This window comes from Rhipicephalus microplus, chromosome 8 (assembly GCF_043290135.1).
Source record: "Rhipicephalus microplus isolate Deutch F79 chromosome 8, USDA_Rmic, whole genome shotgun sequence".
NCBI lineage: Eukaryota > Metazoa > Arthropoda > Arachnida > Ixodida > Ixodidae > Rhipicephalus > Rhipicephalus microplus.
The window spans coordinates 11719797-11743759 of NC_134707.1; the positions used below are offsets into that span (position 1 = coordinate 11719797).

Below are 23963 nucleotides of genomic sequence, written 5' to 3' on the forward strand. Positions count from 1 at the left end.
TTGGTTATAGCGGCCTGCGTCGTACTCTTGTTGTTTGTATATTCGCAGACGTGCGAGCTGCCTGGCTTCCTCTGCGCGTTGAGTAAACGCGTCAGCACTCGTTTCGTTGTCATCGCATTCGTGTGGCAGCATCGCGTCTAACATCGTTCTTACTTCTCGTCCGTAAACAAGGCTGAATGGGGTCATCCGTGTGGTTTCTTGTTTCGCAGTATTGTATGCGAACGTTATGTAAGGGAGAATCTCGTCCCAGTTTTTGTGTTCGAAGTCCACATACATAGAAAACATGTCTTCTAGAGTTTTGTTAAGTCGCTCGGTCAACCCGTTGGTTTGTGGATGGTAAGCTGTCAACTTGCGATGAATAGTACCGCTGAGCACCAACACATGATCTAAAAGCGCGGCCGTGAATGCGGTTCCGCGATCTGTTATAACGATCGATGGCGCACCGTGTCTCAGCACAATGTTCTCTATGAAGAACCGGGCTACCTCCTCTGCTGTGCCTCTCTGGATGGCTTTCGTCTCGGCGTAGCGAGTAAGGTCGTCGGTCGCCACTATAACCCAACGGTTACCAACACCAGAGGTGGGAAGTGGGCCCAAAAGGTCCATTCCGATCTGGTCAAACGGCGTTGTCGGGATCTGGACAGGGTGTAGGAAACCGGCTCGTTTCGTTGGAGGTGACTTGCGCCGCTGGCAATCGAGGCAGGTCCGAACATGATGCTTCACGGTAGCGGTGAGTCTAGGCCAGTAATATCTTCCTCGAACTCTGCTCAGTGTGCGCGTGTAGCCTAAATGTCCAGATGTTACCTCGTTGTGGCACGCTTGCAACACCTCAGATCGAAGAGTGGTAGGGACGACAAGCAGGTAGGTGGACCCGTCTGACGAGAAGTTCATTTTGTAAACGACATTGTTTCGCAGACAGAACGACGATAGTCCTCTTGTAAAGGCTTTGGGTGCATTCTGGCTTCGTCCTTCTAAATAATTAATCAAGCCAAGTAGCTCAGGATCGTCATGCTGGTGATCTGCGATGGTTGACGTGTCGAGGATTCCGAGGAATGCTGTTTCTTCATCAAAAGCAGCAGCCGACTCTATTGGTGATCGAGATAGGCAGTCGGCGTCCGTGTGTCGTTTTCCCGACTTATACACCATCGTTATGTCAAACTCCTGTAGTCTAAGGCTCCAGCGTGCCAATCGCCCGGAAGGATCTTTCAGACTTGTTAACCAACACAACGAATGGTGGTCACTGATAACCTTGAATGGGCGGCCGTACAGGTATGGGCAAAATTTCATAACTGCCCACACCACGGCCAGGCATTCCTTTTCAGTGGTCGAGTAATTTGCTTCTGTGCGTGACAGAGTTCTGCTTGCGTAAGCAATTACTCTTTCCTCGCCATCCTGGTGCTGCACAAGCACAGCTCCGAGGCCAACATTGCTGGCGTCAGTATGGAGCACTGTAGGGGCTGTGTCATCAAAATGGGCAAGTACGGGGGTCGTCTGTAGACGTTGCCGCAAGTCATTGAAAGCATCTTCCTGTTCGTCGCCCCAAACAAATGCAACGTCATCCCTCGTGAGACGAGTTAAAGGTGACGCAATGCGTGCAAAATCTGGAATAAATCGCCGATCATATGCACAGAGACCCAGAAAACGCCTCACTGCCTTTTTATCTGATGGTGTTGGAAACTGTGCGACGGCGGCAACTTTTTCGGGGTCTGGACGAACTCATGCATAACTGACGACATGGCCGAGAAACTGCAGTTCCTCAAAGCAGAAGTGACATTTTTCCGGCTTGAGCGTCAGGCCTGCGGCCCGTATGGCCTGCAAGACCATTTGCAATCGTTCAAGGTGTTCGTCAAACGTTGTAGAAAACACAATGACGTCGTCAAGGTATACTAGGCAGGTTCTCCATTTAAGGCCTGAGAGAACGGTATCCATGAGACGCTGGGAAGTAGCAGGAGCGGAGCACAAGCCAAATGGTAAAACCTTAAATTCGTAGAGTCCGTCTGGCGTCACGAAAGCGGTTTTTTCACGATCCCTGGCGTCTACTTCAATTTGCCAATATCCGCTCTTTAAGTCCATGGAAGAGAAGTAACGTGCGTTTCGAAGCCTGTCAATCGAATCATCTATGCGGGGAAGCGGGTACACGTCCTTTTTTGTAACCTGATTTAGCTTTCGATAGTCCACACAGAAACGCAGGCTGCCGTCCTTCTTTTTCACTAGAACAACAGGTGATGCCCAGGGGCTTTTCGACGGTTGAATGACGTCGTCTTCAAGCATTTTTGTTACCTGCTGTTCTATCGCTTCTCGCTCTTTTGAAGCCACACGGTACGGATTTTGATGAATTGGTCTAGCCGTGTCCTCTGTGATGATTCGGTGCTTGGTCAAGGACGTCCGGCCAACTTTCGAGGTCGACGCAAAACAGTCGTGGAACTCGTCTAGCAGCACAAGCAGGCGTTCCCGCTGTTGCTGAGTTAAAGTAGGGCTGACGTCAAGGTTAGGTGCTAGGTCACGTGGGTCTTGTGCAGGTGTTGTTTTGAGTGCTGAAAAGCAGTCATGAACATCTGCGATCTCGTCGAAATGTGCCAACGTTGTGCCTTTTGGAAGGTGCCGTCGCTCGGAGGTGAAATTGGTCAACAGCAAGTTCGTTCGGCCGTCGGTGACATTGACTATTCCTCGTGCTACGGAAATCCCGTGAGTGAAAAGCAGCGAGGTTATTTGGTCGGCGACTCCTTCACCGTCGAACGGTACGTCACATGCTACTGAAACAAGGATACATGATCGAGGCGGCACGACTATATTGTGGTCTTTGAGACGAAAGGATTTGTGCTCTGGTAATGTAGGATCAGTCACACGAGCACTCTCGTAAAATGAAACCACGCGGTCCGGGATGTTGATTATTGCGCCATGCTCCCTGAGAAAGTCCATTCCTATAATTAAATCTTTGCAGCACTCTGGGAGAACAATGAAAGTCGCGACGAAAGAAGAGTCCCCTATGCTGATTCTTGCTGTGCATCTTTCAGTAGGGAGCAGCAATTGACCACCCACTGTTCTTATATGTGGTCCTGTCCATGGCGTTCTTACTTTTCTAAGATGATCAGCCAGCTTGCGACTTATTATGGAAAAATCAGCACCCGTATCGACTAAGGCCGTCACTTGCTCTCCGTCAATAATTACATGGAGGTCGGCGCTCACCATTTCGTCGTTGTTAATATTCGTTGGCGTCAAGTCGTTCTGTCGCGGCAGTACTGGGGACTTTTTATCGTTTTGTGGTCGGGCTGCGACCTTACCCCGAGAGGTCGCCGCCTTTAGTTTCCCCGGTAAGGGCTGGGCGACCTTGTTCCCCGAAGGTCAGCAAAAGTACGTCGATTCGGTGATGTTGTCTGAGCAGGGGATGGAGAGCGTGACCTGTGGGCGGAATTGGGCTGGCGATGAGGAGGCGACTCGTGATAGGGAGACCACGTTGTTGAAGGTCCTCGAAAAGCAGGGTCGTCATGGCGAACAATGTAGTCGTCATTGGCACGGCGACCGTCGTACCCTGGCCGAGACGGGCGAAGCGATGTGTCGCGGTACCAACAATAGCGAGCTATATGGCCGGCACCACCACAGTTGAAGCAGAGAGGGCGCCGATCGACGGTGTGCCAAGCGTCCGTTCTGCGAAATTGTGGGCGTCTTATGTCCTCTCGTGGTGGTGAGTAAGGCGCGGCAAGTGGTGGCTGGTGGCATAGAGACATCGGAGACATGGGCTGACGTCTGAAAGCCTCCTGCAATGGTTGCGACGAAGGTGCGGCTGTAGGTGGCTGGTAGTATGACGTAATGGGCGGGACGGGTGGTGGTCGGCGGACAGCGTCGGCGTAACTCAGTTGACGCTGATCGCGATCGAGATCAGCTGCTGAAAAAGCGTGCCCAAGTTCGTCACGAACAACCGCGGCAACGGCGGTCACTGGTGTATCCACTGGAGGAGTCCAAAGCTTCTGCATTTCTTCGCGGACAATATCTCTGATAAGGTCACGTAGGGAGCCCTGATTGTCCAGAGTCACTGAAGCGGCGTTGATTGGGGTGGTGGTGGACGAGCGATCATATTGCCTCGATCTTTGGAGCAGAGCACGCTCAATGGCAGTGGCTTCTCTTATAAAATCGGCCACGGTAGTTGGGGCATTGCGCACAAGTCCAGCGAACAGTTGTTCTTTGACGCCACGCATAAGGTAGCGCAACTTCTCCTCGGACATGTTGGGATCAGCCCGACGACAGAGGCGCGTCACGTCTTCAGCAAACATTGCCACAGTTTCGTTAGGTTTTTGAAGCCTTAACTCGAGCAGCTGCTGAGCCCGCTCTCGACGGTCGACGCTAGCAAAGGTGTCAATCAGCTGCTGACGAAAGTCATCCCATGTGGATATACGGCCTTCTCGATTCTCAAGCCACGTGTGAGCGCCGTCATCGAGAGTGAAATACGTGCGGGCGAGCTTCTGTTGAGCATTCCACTGGTTGATGTCGGCAACGCGTTCGTAATGCTCAAGCCAATCTTCAACATCTTCGTGTGGGGCACCACTGAAGCGATCAGGCACAAGTGGCTGAAGAAGTGTTACCTGGGCTGGATTGGAAACGGGGCTGCCTTGTATCCCTTGGACCAACTGTGGCTGGCTAGCGGAGGCCATTGGTAGAGGTACGTAATGCCTGGTAGAATGTTCGTCGAAGGAGGTCAGCTCTGGAGATAGGCCTAGCAACCGGCGACTGAAGCGGTGCACTAATGTCGTAACAGATGGCTGCGTGTCGGGACTTGATGAACGGCTCCCAGATGGGGTGTTGAGCATCAGCAGGCTTGCAACCCAGCGCCTCCACCAGTGTCGCGGTTCAACGTAAGCAGTGCACCGAGACGTTGAGTCCGAGAACAGACGGCGTGTGTTTTTATGCAGGAGCCAAGAGCAGGCGAGCCAAAAACGAAAGTACGTCGTCTTCTTCAGTCCTCCTTTTCACGAGGCTGTTGGCGCGCACATCGTCTTCGTTCTTTGTTTCGGGCGCGGCAATAAATAAATAGATAAATATATATATATATATATATATATATATATATATATATATATATATATATATATATATATATATATATATATATATATATATATATATATATATATATATATATATATATATATATATATATATATATATATATATATATATATATATATATATATATATATATATATTGTAACGAACAAATACAGTGCCGGAAGCTAAAACAGCTATTTATTAATGGCGAACTTGTGCCCGTCAACTAAACACACAAAGGTCGTGAGCTCACTGGTCAAAACCTCGTCAACTTCTCTTGCGTCTCGCCTCGAGCTGCTCCTCGAAAAACCACCAGCGTTCCTTGTCCAGCGCGTGATGTGGAGACACCTGCAGCCAGCGTTGCATGGCGCGTTGGCGCGTTTAGCTTGGCGCGTTTAGCTTGGCGCGTTCGGCTTGTCAGTTGGTGTGGCAGCTCCTCGAAAAACCACCAGCGTTCCTTGTCCAGCGCGTGATGTGGAGACACCTGCAGCCAGCGTTGCATGGCGCGTTGGCGCGTTTAGCTTGGCGCGTTTGGCATGTCAGTTGGTGTGGCAGAATTCATAAGAGCAGGAAGCGGGGCAAGACTTCGGTAGGTGCCTAACAACATGCGGCATTAGTCCCCCTCCCGAAACGCATCGTCCCGATGCGTACGCTGACGTCGAACAGTTTTGTAAAGGAGTATTTATCTGATGTTTGAGCACATATATCAGTTGTCTCGTTCAGTGCCTTTCGTAGTACGGTTTCATTCGTACTACATGTACGACTTCTGGGCGATTCCTGCGTCGGGTTGAGCACACTTGCCCTTCAGGAATTACTTCGTAGTTTAGCGTGCCTAACTGGCGAAGTACTTTGTAAGGGCCGAAATAGCACCGCATCAGTTTTTCCGATAGGCCAGGTGCGCGTATAGGTGTCCACACCCACACTTTGTCTCCGGGGTTGTACTGTACGTCTTTCCGCTTCAGATTATAGCGACTTGCATCGGAGCCTTGTTGCAAAATGATACGATGTCTTGCCAATTGCCGTGCCTCTTCTGCCCTTTCTATGTAGTCACTGATGTGTGGGTCACTCTCATTCGAATCGTTGATAGGTAACATCGCGTCTAAGGTCGTTGTGACCGTCCGACCATAAACAAGTTGAAATGGCGTGAAGTGTGTCGTTTCTTGTACTGCGGTATTACACGCAAATGTTGCATAAGGCAAAATACTGTCCCATGTCTGGTGCTCAACATCCACATACATCGAGATCATGTCGGCGAGAGTTCTATTGAGCCTTTCGGTTAGTCCGTTTGTTTGCGGATGGTATGCTGTAGTCCTTCTATGATCGGTGTGGGTGAGCTTCATAACAGACTGCATCAAACTGGCAGTAAATGCTGTTCCTTTGTCTGTAATGACAACCCGTGGTGCGCCATGTCGAAGTACAATCTGAGTGACGAAAAACTGGGCTACTTCGTTCGCCGTTCCTTTCGCGAGAGGTGATGTCTCAGCATATCGAGTCATGTAGTCTGTTGCTACCACAATCCAGCGCTTTCCCGATGAAGAGAGAGGAAATGGACCAAGCAAATCCATTCCCACTTGCTGAAATGGCCCTTTTGGTGGCTCTATTGGTTGCAACAGACCCGCTGGTTTCGATGGTGGTATTTTACGTCTCTGGCAATCGCGGCATGACTTAACATAATGGTGCACCGAATCCCTTAATTTCGGCCAATAATACTTGCGGCGAATTCTGGCCAAAGTGCGACTACTACCCATATGGCCAGCCGATGGGTCGTCATGACACGCTTCTAAGATTTCTGCTCGCAGTGATGATGGTACAAGAAGCAGAAACGTCTCACCGGTGTTTACGAAGTTGCGCTTGTATAGGACGTCGTTCCGGAGGACATAGGATGTCAAACCACGGACGAAAACTCGTGGTACCTCAATTTCGTGACCCTCCAAGTATTGGATAAGCGGGCGTAGTTCCGGGTCCTCTCGCTGAAGACGAGCCATGTCCGACACATTCAGAACTCCAAGAAATGGGATGTCTTGTTCTTGGTCAGATGATGGAGACTCAACAGGTGCGCGAGACAGGCAATCCGCGTCATTGTGCTTGAGACCGGACTTGTAGACCACAGTGATGTCGTGTTCCTGCAGACGCAGGCTCCATCTAGCAAGTCTTCCTGAAGGGTCCTTGATGTTTGCCAGCCAACACAATGAATGATGATCACTGATTGCTCGAAACGGTCTGCCGTAGAGGTATGGGCGAAACTTGCTGATGGCCCATATAACTGCGAGACACTCTTTCTCTGTCGCTGAGTAATTAGACTCAGCATTCGATAGAGTGCGGCTCGCGTAAGCAATGACCTTTTCTTCTCCATTCTGCCACTGAACGAGGATGGCACCGAGGCCAACGTTACTCGCGTCGGTATGTATGTCTGTATCGGCCTCTTCGTCAAAATGTGCAAGTATTGGAGGAGACTGCAAACGGCGTCGCAACTCTGAGAAAGCCGCTTCTTGTTCATCCCGCCAAGAGAATGGTACACTTTCTTTCGTTAGCCGTGTCAAAGGCTCAGCGATATTAGCAAAGTTTTCAACAAAGCGTCTGTAGTAGGCACATAGTCCCAGGAATCGTCTGACGGCCTTTTTGTCTTGCGGTTTCGGAAATTTTTCAACTGCTGCAATCTTTTCCGGGTCTGGGCGGATGCCTTCCGCACTAACTATGTGCCCGAGGAACCGAAGCTGACGAAATCCAAAGTGACACTTTTGCGGTTTGATGGTCAGTGCTGCCACGCGAATGGCATCCAGTACCATTCTCAGTCGGTGGATGTGCTGCTCGAAGGTTGAAGAAAAAACCACTACATCGTCGAGGTAGACGAGACACGATTGCCACTTGAGTCCGGAGAGCACAGTGTCCATCATCCTCTGGAAGGTAGCGGGAGCAGAGCACAAACCGAAAGGGAGCACTTTGAACTCGTATAGTCCGTCTGGGGTCACAAACGCCGTCTTCTCGCGATCTCGTTCGTCCACCTCGATCTGCCAATATCCACTTTTTAAGTCCAATGATGAAAAGAAATGAGCATTGCGTAACTTATCCAAGGCATCATCGATCCGTGGAAGGGGGTAAACATCGCGCTTTGTGACTTGGTTCAGCTTTCTGTAGTCAACGCAAAACCGCAGAGTGTTGTCCTTCTTTTTGACTAGCACTACCGGTGATGCCCACGGACTGTTGGATGGCTGGATTACATCATCGTTGAGCATTTCCTGCACTTGGTTCTTGATGGCTTCCCTTTCTTTTGGCGCTACTCGGTATGGGCGCTGATGCACAGGTCTCACGTGTTCTTCGACCACGATACGGTGCTTTGCGGCGGGAGTACGTCCGACTTTCGACGAGGTGGAGAAGCATTCGGCGAACTCTGTGATGAGGTCAGCAATCTGTTGCTTCTGAGATGACGAGAGCTCTCTGTCAATGTCTACTGACTGGAGTACGTTATCTACTGTCTCTGAAGCTTTGTCAAGAGTGCAAACATCTGAGACTTGCACGTACTCATGCAGCGATGCTACGGATGTTCCCTTCGCAACATGCTGCAGCTCATTTCGAAAGTTAGTTAATAGGACATACGCACATCCATCACGAAGGCTCACCAGGCCTCTTGCCACGCATAGTCCTTTTTCTAGTAGCAGTCCGATGTTTCCGTCAGCTAATCCGTCACAGTCACGAAGAACTTCACTCCTCACAAGAACGGTCACACTGGAACGTGGCGGCACGGTTACATCTTCGTCCACAATGCGGAGAGGTAGAACGATTGGTTTCTCCGCATGACAGAAGGCGATGGCATTCTCCGTAGAAAAGGAAACCTGGGACTCTTGCAAGTCAATGACTGCATTGTTTGTTTGCAAAAAGTCCATGCCTATAATCAGTTCCCGGGAGCACTCAGGAAGCACAATAAAGCTGCCGACATACACAAATCCTCTTATTCCTATCCTTGCGGTGCATAACCCCACGGGGCTAACTAAGTGCCCTCCAGCGGTACGTATCTGAGGTCCGGTCCACTCAGTCATCACCTTCTTAAGCTTCTTTGCGAGAGCATTACTGACAACGGAATAGTCTGCACCAGTGTCTATTAGCGCAACGGCCTCGACGTCGTCGATCGTGACTAATATCTCGGAGGTAACGTCGCTACTACTGCACTTGACCGTCGTTGCGTAACTGCCACCGTCCTGTCGGGCTAACAATGGAGGGTCTTCAGTTGTCAGTATATCAGCGGCCTCACCTCCAGAGGTCGCTGGCTCTAGTTTTCCCGCCGCGGGCTAGGTGAACGTGATCTTCGGAGATTTGATGACGGACGAGGACTCGGCGACCGATAGCGCATCGGTGCTGTCGAACGCGACTCCCGTTGTTGCGTGTCTGAGGGGAATAGCGTGAAGACAAGTATTCTTCGATTTCGTAGGGCCGTTCACCGTTCCGTGGGCATGGTGCATTGACTGGAAAACCACGCAGTCCCGCTCGACGATACTGGCACGCCCGGTAAAGGTGACCTGCTTCTCCGCAGCGGTAGCAAAGGGGCCGCCGGTCTACAGTGCGCCATACATCGCTCTTACGTGGTCTTGCTTCCGGCGTTGGTAGCGGCGTACTCGGAGAAAACGTCGGAGGCATCACAGCAGTCGCAGCCGTCCGATTCATGCGTCCGAGGTCCTGTCGTACAGCTTGCGCGTACGACAACTGAGGCGGAGGCTCCGGTTGTGCGCGCTGTAGAACCTGAGGTTGTGGTTGTAGAAACGCTTGCCGCACTTCTTCGCGCACAACGTCGGCAAGTGAGGACATCGCTGGATGAGCTTGAGCCATTTGTATTTTCTGAAGTTCTTCCCTTACGACAGCCCTCACCATTTCACGCAAGAGATCAATGTTACTCGTGAGGGTTGTCGACGCCGCGCTAACAGATGAGACGCTTACGTCCCGGTTGTATTGGCGCGCGCGCTGCTGCAGGGTCTTTTCTATCATGGTTGCCTCTGATCTGAACTCAGCAAGAGAGCGCGGTGGATTACGCACCAGGCCTGCAAAAAGCTCCTCCTTCACTCCACGCATCAGGTGCCGCAACTTCTTTTCCTCAGCCATGTTCGGGTCGGCCCGGCGGAACAGCCGAGACATGTCTTCAATGTACATGGCGACGCTCTCGTTGTTCCGTTGGTTTCGCGTCTGAAGAGCGGCCTCTGCTTTTTCTTTGCGGTCCGTGTTTGGGTACGTAGCAAGAAACTCTCTTCGAAAGTCGTCCCACGATAATAAGGACGCTTCGTGGTTTTCGAACCACGTACGTGCAGAATCTTGCAGTGCCACGTAGACGTAGCGAAGTTTCCTGTCTTCGTTCCAACCGTTCAGTCTGGCAACGCGTTCGAAACCGTCGAGCCAGTCCTCGGAATCCTCGAAAATATCACCATGAAATACCTCTGGTATGTGGGGTGGGTCCATGACGATATGCGATGGAAGTGAACTCGCTTGAGTGGCCATTGCAGGGGCTCCGGAACTTACGTCCTCCGCTGGTCTCGAAGAATCGAAGAGGGCACCAAACTCGGGCTGCTCACCTCGTAGCCGACGACTCGTTCGTTGGTGTACGGGAGTCAACAGCGCTGGCTCCAACCTTCGGGGTTCTGGGCTATGTTCCCTATGATGAGATGGGCTTGGAATCATTACCCCGCACCTCCACCAGTTTGTAACGAACAAATACAGTGCCGGAAGCTAAAACAGCTATTTATTAATGGCGAACTTGTGCCCGTCAACTAAACACACAAAGGTCGTGAGCTCACTGGTCAAAACCTCGTCAACTTCTCTTGCGTCTCGCCTCGAGCTGCTCCTCGAAAAACCACCAGCGTTCCTTGTCCAGCGCGTGATGTGGAGACACCTGCAGCCAGCGTTGCATGGCGCGTTGGCGCGTTTAGCTTGGCGCGTTTAGCTTGGCGCGTTCGGCTTGTCAGTTGGTGTGGCAGCTCCTCGAAAAACCACCAGCGTTCCTTGTCCAGCGCGTGATGTGGAGACACCTGCAGCCAGCGTTGCATGGCGCGTTGGCGCGTTTAGCTTGGCGCGTTTGGCATGTCAGTTGGTGTGGCAGAATTCATAAGAGCAGGAAGCGGGGCAAGACTTCGGTAGGTGCCTAACAACATGCGGCAATATACATATATATATATATATATATATATATATATATATATATATATATATATATATATATATATATATATATATATATATATATATATATATATATATATATATATATATATATATATATATATATATATATGAGGCACCATATCAACGGGTTAGTATTAGGTGGCGTGTTCTTCAACTAAAAAATACATTGTTTTGTACTGAGGATGAGTGGCATACCAACAAGCTTAGATTTCAGTTGTGGCCGCCTGGGTGGAACAGCGGCTAGGGTGCTCAGCTGCAGACCCGGAGGTCACGTGGTCGATCCCGGCCGTGGCAGTCTCATTTCGGTGGAGGCAAAGTGGTAGAGGGCCATGTACTGAGAGATGGCAGTCCACGTTAAAGAACACAAGATGGTGAAAATTCCTGAGCGCCACTGCGGCGTCTCTCATAAATATTAGATGGTTTTGGGACGTAAAACTATCGATATTATTATTATTATTACTATTATTATTATTATTATTATCATTATTATTATATTTCAGTTGTTTTAGCGAACGATAAGATTAGAAAGCGTAATGGACTTGAAGCTGTAGATAAACATACTTCATATACGTCAAACCAGGTGGCATAACTTGCAAAGGGATTGCATTATGATTTTAAGGGCGAAGCTCCTTGCGCCGTGGGCCGTATGTCCATGTCGTCGTAGTAGCCAGTTGCATTGCATGTCAATAAAAAAAGGTGTCAGGGCGTATCCACGGAGTGAATGAAGACGAGTGGGGCGAAGTGTCCATCCGTCCGTCCGCTTCGCCCCATTCCTCGTCATTAACCTGGTTGATATGCTGTGACTTTTTAGCCATGCGCGTGAAATACAACTCGCAAGCTTGAGCAACAAAAAAAAAAAATTGACGGCAGATCCACGAGGCGAATAATGATGAGATTGGGCGAAGCTCCTGGAAGTAGTACCGTGAAATTTTTTTCCCGTTTATTCGCCCGATAAAAAACACCTTGCGTATTTCGTTAAGCAGCTGGCGTCATCTTTTTGTTTTGTTTTAGAAACATCTGGCGTCTTTTCGTTTTGCTTTTAGAAAACACCTGGCGCCTTTCCTTGATTTATTTCATCAATCAACAGCGTTTTGAACAAAAATTTCTTATTATTTAATCACGCACAGGAGAAATCACACCAGGCACTACCTTGGAGGTAAACAATGGCTGCTACTGGGAATGAGAGACAGCAGAACTCGGCTTTTAACACTTCTACTTCTACTAACGTTTCCTACTGGAACATGCCAATGGCTGCTAATGAGGAATGAGAAACAGGAGCATTCGGCTTTTAGTTAACGCGCACGCCGCGAACATTTTATTGTTCAACAAAGCACAGGAAAAATCTCCCACCAGCACCAACCACCTTGCAGGTCAAAATGTAACACTTGTTACACACTACGACTACAACGAGGGACGAACAGGTGCCGCTTGAAGGAGCTTCGCCCCTGAAAATATGAAGATGCACAGTTAAGTCCTCCATCTTTTGGCGCTGCCGACACTGGCTTAGACAAATCAAATGATGAAAGAAGGCACGAAAATACGGAAGCGCATAAGATGTCAAGGTTGCAGAGACATGCACGCGCGTTGTGTATGCGCTATTGATCGTCAGTTGCTACATTTACAGATGTACAAGGCCAAAGACTTCGTCATGTACAATTACGGTGCCAAGGAGAACCAGAAGCGATACGGTCAGGTAATATTCTTTTTGCAAAAATAATTATGAAAATGCCGCAGTGTTTTGTAAGCACTCCATGGCACTTACTTCAGGTGCATTTTGGTTATGTCAATCAACAAATCTAGAACCAACTAGGACAACTATTCTTATTTTTATTGGATGTGTTTAGGAAGCACTTGCTACCCCTCTTCTCTTACACAATAATTCGCGTCATGAAGTTATCAATGACAATAAAGTAATGCAAAATTCACACGCGATTAGTGTTGATTTACAAAAAGCGATGTCCACACGCTTCACAAACAGTGTTCACGCGTGAGCAACAACGCCCACACACAGGAAACACCAGGAACCTAATTTGTGAGCTGGACTGTGGAATTGACGTGTATAAATATTTTTTTTTCTGTTGCCATACCTCATTTTGCACGTCGATTGCACAGGCAGAAGCTCCAGCCTATCCAGTGGAACGCATCACGACACCATGGGCGATCTTCTCGTCAGACGGCGACAGTGTCGCCGACCCACGAGACGTCGAGGACCTTGTCGCCAGACTCGGACCGAGGGTTATCCAGCATCGGGTGGTTCCACAAAGGACCTTCGGGCACTTTGACTTTGCAATCGGATACAGAGCCAACGACTTCCTGCACAACGCCGCCATCGATATTATCAAGCAGCAAATCGACGAGAGCGCATGAGCGAGTGCATGTCACGTGCAAGAAAGGAGAGGCACTGGTACGCATAAAAACGAGTTTAAATTCGAAAGAAGTGTTGTTTTTTTATCAGAATGGAGGTCGGCCACTCGTAGAGATTCAGTTGCAATCCTCACGCATTATGACAGTGTAGCAGATCTCCGAAAATTTGCGTGAGGTGAAATAAGCAGTAGCCCACGATTTGCTACCAGTTTTATGATTTATGATAAACGTATCTGTTTTTAAATAAGGATTTGTTTTTTAGGGAAGGGGTAGACTGTCCGACCCCTACATATTTATGTTCGTGAGCATGTCTCTATGCTTGTTATACGTATGCACACACACATAGAAACTAAAAAACAAACTTTAGAAAACGCCTTCAACCTCCTCACTGTGCACGTCTTTGCTTACAGTAGAATTCCGGCGATGAAGGTGGTGCTAACTTTTTGAACGCAACAGACTTGCAGCAGCGATTATAGACTTAAGGCCAAACCCCATAAGCGCGAAAATGCACGCGACAGCGACAAGCGACGCGACGTAGATCGGCTTCGCGCGATCAGTCGCTAGCGCAGGCAAACCTCATTCACGCGACGGCTTCGGCGAGCGAATTCCACTGTTGCTGGCATGAGGCCGTCAACTCGCACCAAGAAAACTACATAGCGAGCGGTATGCAATTTAAAAATAAGATATATTGTTGTGTAATGAAACTTAAAGTGTTTATTATTGCAAAAGATATATTGTTGTGTAATGAAACGGAAAGTGTTTATTATTGCCTTGCAGCATTTTTATATGCACATGCGTAATAAACATTGCGTTATTTCTTGTTGCGCATACGTGACTCGGGCAGGGTCACGTGCACCTGTGTAGTCTTTGTCTTTTCCGGTATTTCGCTATTGGCTGCTTGAGCACAGCACTTCCGGGCGATGAGCGACGGTTTCCAAATCTGGAGAACCGAGCGATCGCGCGAAAACGAGCACGCGACACGTCGCGCGAACGCCCTGTTTCGTCGCTGTCGCGTGCATTTTCGCGCTTATGAGGTTTGGCCCTTAAGGTTTTTTTACGACTGTGAAGTGTGACTTTGTGTGTACGTGCTATCTCCTCTCTCTTTATCCATCTTTAAAACTCCCACACCCCTTTACAATGTGCAGGATTGCATAGCAGTCCTCCTAGACTGGTTATTATCACTGCAGTTTCGTCCCCCCATGTTTCTTCTTCCCGGCGTGTGCTTACCATGTTATGGCATCGCTGTTTTCAAATAGTATTTCCAGCACTGTGACAGATACGGTGTTTAGCCAATGTATAAAGAGGAACAGCACGAACAAAGGACGTCACAGAGGCGGACTAGAAGCTGGAGAGCTTATTGTCCGACTCGGCCCGTTGAGCACCGAGTCAACAATGTAGCTCTTTCTATTTCGGTGAACATGCACCAACCAAATCCGCCCGCCCGTCCATCAATCCATCCATCAATCCATCCATCCATTCATCCATCTGTCCATCCATCCATCCATCTGTCCATCCATCCATCCATCCATCCATCCATCCATCCATCCATCCAATAAGGTTTGCTCGGATATAGGTCAATAATGCTAAATAACCGCAAATGAATCCTCGAAGCAGAAACGGGTAGCTACTTCGAGTTACGTGTACGATAACGTCACATGCTACTTCACCAAAAAGTTGTACGAGACTAAGACGAGTGATAAGGCTGCGTCGGAACAGCGTCGTTATGGTGCAGCCATTGACAATGGTGATGCTGACCTCAGCAGCGGCGAGTCTTATAGACAGAGTGCTTACGCACTTTCTTAATTGGCAGTCGCAAGTGCTTCCCGTATTTCTTGCCCAGTTTTTTTTAAGTGCCGAGCACATCAGACGCTTGGCTTAATTGTGCATCTCATATGGCACGATGCCGCTCACACCCTGATTAAAACGAACAAATAAGAACGCCATGTACGTCGCTCCCGTCGTCTTGAGTCCTTCAGTTGAGGTTAATTGCACCGTAAGCACATTTACAAATGAACGTGCACTAACCGGCTTTGATCTTTCCCAACACACTTGCAATCACCATTTTCGGCACTCGTTGCACAAAAAATAAAAAACTAGCTGCATTACATGAAACAGTCACGCTCGTATCGTGCCACATGTGACTGCACCTCACCTGGAAAAATTATAGGAGCGTCGAAAGCTACAGGGGCTAACGCCACTGGACAAATATTATTCACGAAGCGTAGATACTCGCAAGAGTCGGCCTTGAACGGCGAACGGTAGAGTATTTAACAGGTGCGAGAAACCTCCATAATAATGAAAAGATGCATTTTGAAAGCACACATCCGGCGCCAGAGTTGCTTTGATGACACGTTGGCTGTCGAGGACGAGAACAGCGTCTCGCTATCTCAACGCCGCTAGCGAACGTGCCACATGCACAGAGCAGCCGCTGGTATCTCACTTGATGTACGCACGGATGTAAATAAGCCGTACAATACAGACACCAAAAGGCGTCATGTGATACACACTCCTCGAGTGACCGCGCCTCGCGTTGTAATCTGTACATATCAAGCGAGTGAAATCAAGGCTTCGAAGGATGCCCGTCTGGTCGGAAAGAATCACTGAATAAATAAAAAAAAATCATTGAAGTATCATTAACAGGGTCAAGGCACGTGTCTTCGTTGCCTAAATGGACTTGACTTCTAGATTGTATCTGCAATCTTTCACAATACAAACAGGAAAAAGAGCATGCTCAACTGAATGGGTGGTAATCTGCCCCCACACCCGCAAGATGTTTAGGCCACGTGCTGTATATTATTTAAACGCCTAGCTTCTGCCTTCATTGTGAACGAAGCTGACGTTCTGGGTGCGGAAACGTCTTTCTAATTTTCTATTGTCTTGTGGTCGGCGTCTCCGGCGTTTTATTGAATATCAAGCGAGTAGTTGCATTTTCTTTTTGCACAGTTTCACTTAAAGGGACACTGTAACACATTCGAGGTAGTTCAGAAACGCTACTGATCATTGCGTCGAGGCTCAGGAGAAGACGCGAGTCAAATATATTGCAGCACGCGGTTTTGAATTCCCAATAAATTATCAAAACCTGCAAAAAAATGCCGCCCGCATGTTCCCACGGGGGCAATTCGAGTAAATGCATCGTAGAGTGGTGTGGGCATCGCGTTAATGTTGTGTAATTGGGTATGGTTTGGGAATGCTTAATTGTTATTTTGTCTTCATTATCGTTATTATTGAATGAAGGAGAAGCGTTGCCCTCAATGTCAAGTGAAAGCTTAGTAAAGACGCCCTTGACTGAATTCCGAACGCGCGATCCAATTAGGAAAATTATAGCTGCGCGAAAAACGAGACACGAGAACGAAGTGGACAGTGCGATCGCCCTGTCCACTTCGTTCTCGCATCTCGTTTTTTTTTTGCACAGTTATAATTTTCCTAAATGTCTTACCAGCTAGCTTCCCCATCATACGCTTCGCACGATCCAGTGCCTACATTTACGGAGTGGCCAGTGAACGGTTGGGCAGCGCGAGCAGTCATTTTTAGGGGCGAAGCTCCTTAGGCCATGGGTCGTTCCCTCCTCTGTAGTAGTGGTAGCATGTAGCCACCTCTAGTTTATGAGCTGCTCAATAGATGGTATTGTGTGTATGTGCCTTTAGGAATAACAACACTAGATGGCATTAGTGGTAATCATAGCATATCCGCGGAGCCAATGATGATGAGTGGGACGAAACGTCCGTCCGTGCATGTGTCCGTCCGTCCATGCTTCCGTAGGTCCGTGCGTCCGTCCGTTTGTACGTACATGCCTGCGTCCGTTCGTGCTTTCATCCGTCCGTCCGTACGAACGGATAGACACACGAACGCTTCGCCCCATTCATCATCATTCACTTCGTGGATTTGCTGTGATTTTTTTTAACCAGCAGACGCTGCCTGCATTGGCCTTGCGAGGCGAGAGGGGAGAGACAGTTTTGCGGGTGCCTTCCTGGGCCCACACGATACGCGAGCATGCGCAGTGGGTGTGTGGACGGCGCCACCGCTGAAGCGCGACATCGAAATCACTCATCCCAGCCATTGTATCGGCCATTGGCTGATAAGAGCATGGTGCCACTCGCTCGTCACAAGGACCGCCGCGGAAAGCCGCGTATTAAAAAAAAAAGTTATCAAGGTCACGAGGCACGCGTGACTTATTTTCTTCCCCATGTCATTCCTCCCTGCTTATCTTTCAGGGACGAGAGAAGAGAGAATGCAATTGCAGCGCGCGACAAATCTGTGTAACTCCGCCCGGACAGGACGGATCCTAAAATTTTTTTTGCAGCAGTGAATTCGTGAGACGATAAGCTGGATCCTTCAGTGAATTCATTCCATGGCTACTTGAAAAGGTGCTGCAGGGCCCCTTCAAGATCCATGAGCTCTGCAGTCTTGGGCTGTAATCAATTTTTTTCTTATCATGTACTACCACATTAATTATTATCATAAAACGTCGAATTCACTAACTCAACCATACTCACGCGCACGCATCCACCGCAGCATAGGCGTGTGAATAGGGTTTGGCCAAACCCCCCCCCCCTCTCCTTCTTAGCGACCTAAGAGGGGAAGGGACACAAAGTAAGCCATCTACATTGACATAATCGGGCACGGGCGCCTCAGGGTACGCATTGTAATTCATGATTATTAAATAAGACAAGGAGAGCAGAAAGGTGTGTTAAAATTATTCTGCAGAAAACGAAAGTAATGTACGATAGCCTCCGAAGAGAATAGCGCTTCGAGATAAGTAGAAGTGAACACTTGAAGTTGTAAAAGAGTATGTCGACTTGGGAGAGGTAGTAACTGCGGAGTCGAACCACGATATTGAAATAAATACAAGAATAAGAATGGGTTAGAGCACATTCGGCAAGCATTCTCCAATCATGATTGGTAGATTGCCACAATCCCTTAAGAGGAATGTATGAAAGATTAGCATCTTGCCGGTACTTACCTACGGAGCAGAAACATGGACGCTTACGACAAGTGTTCAGCTTAAATTGAGGACGACGCAGCTAGCGATGGAAAGAAAAATTATAGGTGCAACCTTGAGAGACAAGAAGAGAGCAAAATGGGTATAGGAACAAACCAGGGTTAAGGATATCGTAGCTGAAATCAAGAAGTATGAACATGGACCGGATACGTAGCGCATAGGCGGGATAACCGCTGGTCATTAAGGATAACTGGCTGGATTCCCAGAGAAGACAAGCCGGTGAGAGGAGACAAAATTAGGTGGGCAGATGATTGATTGCTTGATCTGTGGGGTTTAACGTCCCAAAACCACCATATGATTATGAGAGACGCCGTAGTGAAGGGCTCCGGAAATTTCGACCACCCGGGGTTCTTTAGTGTGCACTTAAACAAGAGCACACGGGCCTACAACATTTCCGCCATCATCGGTAATGCAGCCGGGATTCGATCCCGCGACTTGCGGGTCAGCAGCCGAGTACGTTAGCCACTAGACCACCTCGGCGGGGCTGGTGGGCAGATGAGATTAGGAAGTTTGCGGATATAAAGCGGCAGTAGCTAGCACAGGACCAAGTTGACTGGTGGAACATGGCAGAGGCCTTTGTCCTACAGTAGGCGTAGTTAGGCTTATGATGATGATGATGGTATACACACATGCGGAATCAAAAATGTCCGAGGGAAAAGATTACAGTTGCCTAATTTGAGAATAGGTAGTGCTACGACTTGCGCAAAAAAAAAAAACAAGCATATGCGAAAGTACACCCACACACGTAGCGCAACGAATTTCCTAGAGCACAGACTCCGCACTTAGATAAGCCTGAATATTGACAAGAATACACACAAGCTAAATAACAGTGTACTCACCGAGCAGAATTAAGTAGTCGCGAGCGAATCGATGAGAACTGCAGTGTCCGTCACCTTCACAATGCGCAAGTTTCCGATTTGCGCCGTTACGTAGCCATTTTTTCACCGCGATTGCCATTTTCCAGAATGATACGTTGCGATTATCCCACCGCGATACCACGCATTGCGGCACACTGCAATGATCTCTGGGCATCGCCTTCTTTTCCGGGCTGGCGCCCCGGCGAAAAGAAATGAACCATGCGGCCGCTTCTCAATGCGCGCAACGTGGTATAACATATCTATTTTCAAGGTTGACCCTGTTCATGGCCTCCGAGATGGCGGGCGCGTGGCGGGTTTCTCTCCGATCATCCCAATCGCACGGAGGGAGCGTGTTTCCAGAGGTGGGCGTGGCCCGCTCTTTTCTCCGCTCCGCGGCGCTCCATTCGTATGGTCGAAAAGGCTGCCGCGCTGTTGACGAAGCAGAAGCTTGCATGTGGCGAAAAAAAAAAAATTGACCTCTTACAAACCTTCGGCGCTCATTTGGAAATGTCAGGCCAACGTTTACGTGAGGCCAATTCCATGCTTGGACGCATATATTCTCAAATGGGCGTTTTTGTGGTAGATTCGCGCCGCACTTGTAAGTGCAATGCCTCTGCAAAAGATCCGGATATGCTGTAAACTTACTCCATATACTTTGAAGTTTGCGGGCTGTTGTGTAGGGGCACTGTCGAAGAAAAAAAAATGATAGCCCGATTCGGAAGTGAAGTCAGAAGAGTGCCACGTTCTACGCTCACGGGTTACACTCGATCAAATGAATAGTTTCCTTTTTTTTCTTTCCTTTCATTAAGTTAGTGCCGATTTTCATTGTAACGCCCTATCAAGAATTCTTGCAGACGTGCTATTGTAATCAAATCGGCACAGGGGTAACAGTGAGAACGGTCGCCCATTCGCGCTGCGAGTTGTACAGCGTTCAGTGGTTATGTTTGGGTAATGTAAGTACGAACATCGATATATTTTGCTTGTTCAAAAATAATGCCGCACGCGTTCAGAGTTTGCTGTATTCGATATGAAACACTGCACGTTACATAGCAGTGACAATTTACTATTGCCATTGTGCAACCAAAACATAATTCAAAATACAGAAATGGCAACACCGACACTTACTCTGCGAAAGACGTGGGGGATAAATGTAGGTCATAATCAAAATACAGAAATGGCAACACCGACACTTACTCTGCGAAAGACGTGGAGTATAAATGTAGGTCGGCCAGTTGAAGCCTTCCAAAAGAGTGCGGCGAAATTTTTTATCACATTATTTCAGTGATAGAATCAGGACGCCGATCTATTTAGAGCGTAAAGTGCCAACCACTGGCACGCGTTCGCTCGCGTCTACGCGTCAAAAGCGTCAAATGCGCCTCTCGGCGTCGGCTTCGGAGGGGAATACGCGAGCAGGCGCGAGGGATCAAGCCGGGCTTGATATTTCGCCTCGCGTACGCTACGTCACCACGCGTACAGCGGCGCCAACCAACCAGAGGCCGCGCGCCAACCAACCAGAGGCCGCGATGACTCCGAATGCTGTGCCTAATGGCCGCCGCTTCGAAGGCACAGCCGAGTGCTGAAGCAAGCATGAAAACTACTCCTAACGTTCCTGAATGACCGCTTCGTAATCTAGAACGACAACGAAACGACGAACGACTGCGAGTGCTACCAGCGTGACGCGGTTTCGTGCCGAGTTCGAGCGACGCCGACAAATCCAGCAAACGCCGGCCGGCTATGCTAGCGCCGGACCCCTGTGCGATCGTCGGCCGAGCGAAAGGAGCATGTCGGTGTTCTTGTGCTTTCATCTGTGACTTTCTGTGCTAAAAACGAGTGCGAACATACTTCGGAGGTTCGAAGGTTTGAGCGTGAGCCCTCGCCTACCGCGGAGGCAATTCAGATCGGTGTCATCTGCATCCAGCGCAGGCCTCTACCATCTAGTTCGTATGAACCAGCACATGCGAGGCACATCGGCTGAAAAAAACTCTACGGTAGTTTCCGTCGCAACATAGACACCATATACGACGACCGAAATATCGCGTAGGTCATACGGAGGAGTTTTTATCTGCACTGTGTTTGTGTTTGTTTTCAACATCAATATTCATCATCGCTGAAAGCGAACCTTGCACTAGCCAACACATTTCCGTGATGTGAAAACGTACGTACTTATATAAGTGTATTCGCGAATTGTATGACGCGGAAACATTCGTTGGCTTCGGTGCTAATCGTTTTTGTGTGTTGCCAAGCTAATCATAAGCGTGCGCTGGTTGGTAGCAGTGAGATGCGACTTCGTGTCGGGTACCAGCGACGCTGACACACTGGGCTGTCAGCGGTCTCATTTCCATTCACGTACAAGACAGAAACTCGAGCGTGCGTCGCTGTGGTGATCGAAAAAGAAAGTTGCATGATTAAGTGCTGCTGGTATTGCCTGCTATTTCACTTCTCGCTTCTTCTGCTTCTGTGCTACGCTCAGTAGCACATACGTTGTTTGGAGGCATTCTAACACACACATTCTTAATTTGTAGTTCATTCTGATACTCATAGCTATAGGCATACAATGGCGCTTCTCCGTCATTTTACAGTTTACTATAACATAACGCGCGATCTGTTTACAGCTGGACAGATAACTGAAAACCTTGTGAGAAGCACCTGATTTGAAATCAGCTGCACGATGACACGATTGTGGGAAGAGAAGATCACCACATGTATGCACAGAATGAATGAAGGTACACTAGTATGGTACTGCACTTTGTGTAGAAGAAATGCAAAAAGTACCTCATGTGACTTATGAGTCCTTTCAGAGCTGTGCTTGTATTTATCTGTGCCTCCAGACTGTAATGAGCTCAATATATTCGATGGTTCTGAACATTGAATATTTGTATGTGTTTCCAAGGAGTCCTTCATTTCTGTTCGGTTTTTTAGTATATGCATTAACTTGGATTATATATACGCATTCACTTAAGCATATTCTGTGTAGTTCTGTTGGAAAACTTGCCAAAACTTCTTTACGGTGCTCTGGTGCAATCCTTTGATCAGTATCTGTCCCATCAAAAATTTTTGGCATGCTTTATTGCATTATAGTGTATTTTGACAATTAATGACATGCTAAAGCCACAGTGCTTGGCTGTAATCTCAAAACCAATGTCTGTCTCATCAAGAAGTGTCAGATGCATTTTGTAGATGTTAAAGGATATTTAAACTACCAGCAAAGTGCTGAAGTCTTCAACACAGCACTGATCCGCAATCACCACCCAGCTTAGAAGTCATTTGTAGAGTTCTCTAACACGTTCAAATAAAGTTATCAAACACTGGATTGATCTACTTGGTTTGATTCCTAATCCCAGTGTGTCTGACTTTTTGGAGGCACTTGTATTATAATAATGTCCTATTTCTCTCATTTATTACAGGGGTGCACTCAAGGGTAGAGATATTTGTTTACCTTGGCACACTTAATGTGATATTACTGTTTATATTCTTTCATTTTGTATATATGTATGCCACTTTTGCAGTAGCCTCACAGTGAGCAGCTGTATTTGAAAATAAATAAATATACCATCCGAAAGTGTTCAACGCTGTGCTCGGTTCCAATCTAGTCGCTAATATCTGTTGCATCGTGATGTGTCGGGTATATTTATTGCATTGGAGAACATTTTGGCTGCCTTCCATGCAGGGTTCAGTTCCAGTATTATGACTGATATCTGTGACTTCATGAAGAGTTAGACGCAGTTTGTCGTTTTAGAGAATACTTTAACTACAGACAACATCCAGAAGTCTTTCCTACAAGGTTCAGTTGCAGCCCTATGGCCAATATCTGTCTTATTATGAAAACTTCAAGTACAGTTAGTTGCATTAGAGCATATTTTGACTACAAAAAATGCCCAGAGGCATTCTACGTAGTGCTTGGTTCCATTCTTATGACAGTATCTGTTGTATCATTAAGAGCCAGATGCGGTTTCTTGCATGACAGGATATTTCCAATACGCTTATCATTCAAAGCCCTCTGAACAGGGCACAATTACAGCCTCATGACCTAAATCCGTCACCTCATGAAGAGTAGGGTGTGCGTTGTTTCGGCTGCAGACAACGTTCATTTTGGCTGCAGGCCATTTCGGCTGCAGACAACGTTCAAAAGCCTTCTATACAGGGTTCACTTCCAATATTATGACTGATAACATTGACTTTATGAACAGTTGGGTGCGGTTTGTCATTTTAGAGAATAATTTGACTAAAGAGAACGTGCAGAAGTCTTCCATACAGGGTTCCGTTCCAATATTATGACTGATATCTGTGACTTCATGAACAATTGGGTGTCGTTTGTCGTTTTAGAGAATACTTTGACTAAAGACAACGTCTAAAAGTCTTGTATTAAGGTTTCAATTCTAATATTATGACCGATATCTGTCACTTCATGAACAGTTGGGTGTCGTCTGTCGTTCTAGAGAATACTTTGACTAAAGACAACGTCCAGAAGTCTTGTATTGAGCTTTCAGTTCCAATATTATGACTGATATCTGTGACTTCATGAACAGTTGGGTGTCGTCTGTCGTTCT

General features: G+C 48.0%; 1 protein-coding gene and 1 long non-coding RNA gene across 3 annotated transcripts in view; one reads left to right on the plus strand and one right to left on the minus strand.

Annotated features, from left to right (window-relative positions):
• LOC119165709 (gastric triacylglycerol lipase) overlaps positions 1 to 13633 on the plus strand; it is a 30234-nt gene extending 16601 nt beyond the window's left edge. The window contains exons 8-9 of the mRNA XM_075871047.1: positions 12821 to 12889; positions 13309 to 13633. Of these exons, the coding sequence (XP_075727162.1) occupies positions 12821 to 12889; positions 13309 to 13563 (324 nt within the window). The 3' untranslated portion in view covers positions 13564 to 13633. The remainder of the gene's footprint in view (positions 1 to 12820; positions 12890 to 13308) is intronic.
• LOC142768806 (uncharacterized) lies at positions 12382 to 21091 on the minus strand. Of its 2 annotated transcripts, none has more exons than XR_012885474.1 (3): positions 20611 to 21091; positions 13284 to 13509; positions 12382 to 12641 (listed from the first exon to the last, which is right to left on the minus strand). It is a non-coding gene; the product is annotated as an uncharacterized LOC142768806 (long non-coding RNA). The 2 variants fall into 2 exon arrangements; XR_012885475.1 differs by lacking the exon at positions 20611 to 21091 and adding an exon at positions 19399 to 19639.
• Between the last annotated feature and the right edge of the window lie 2872 nt (positions 21092 to 23963).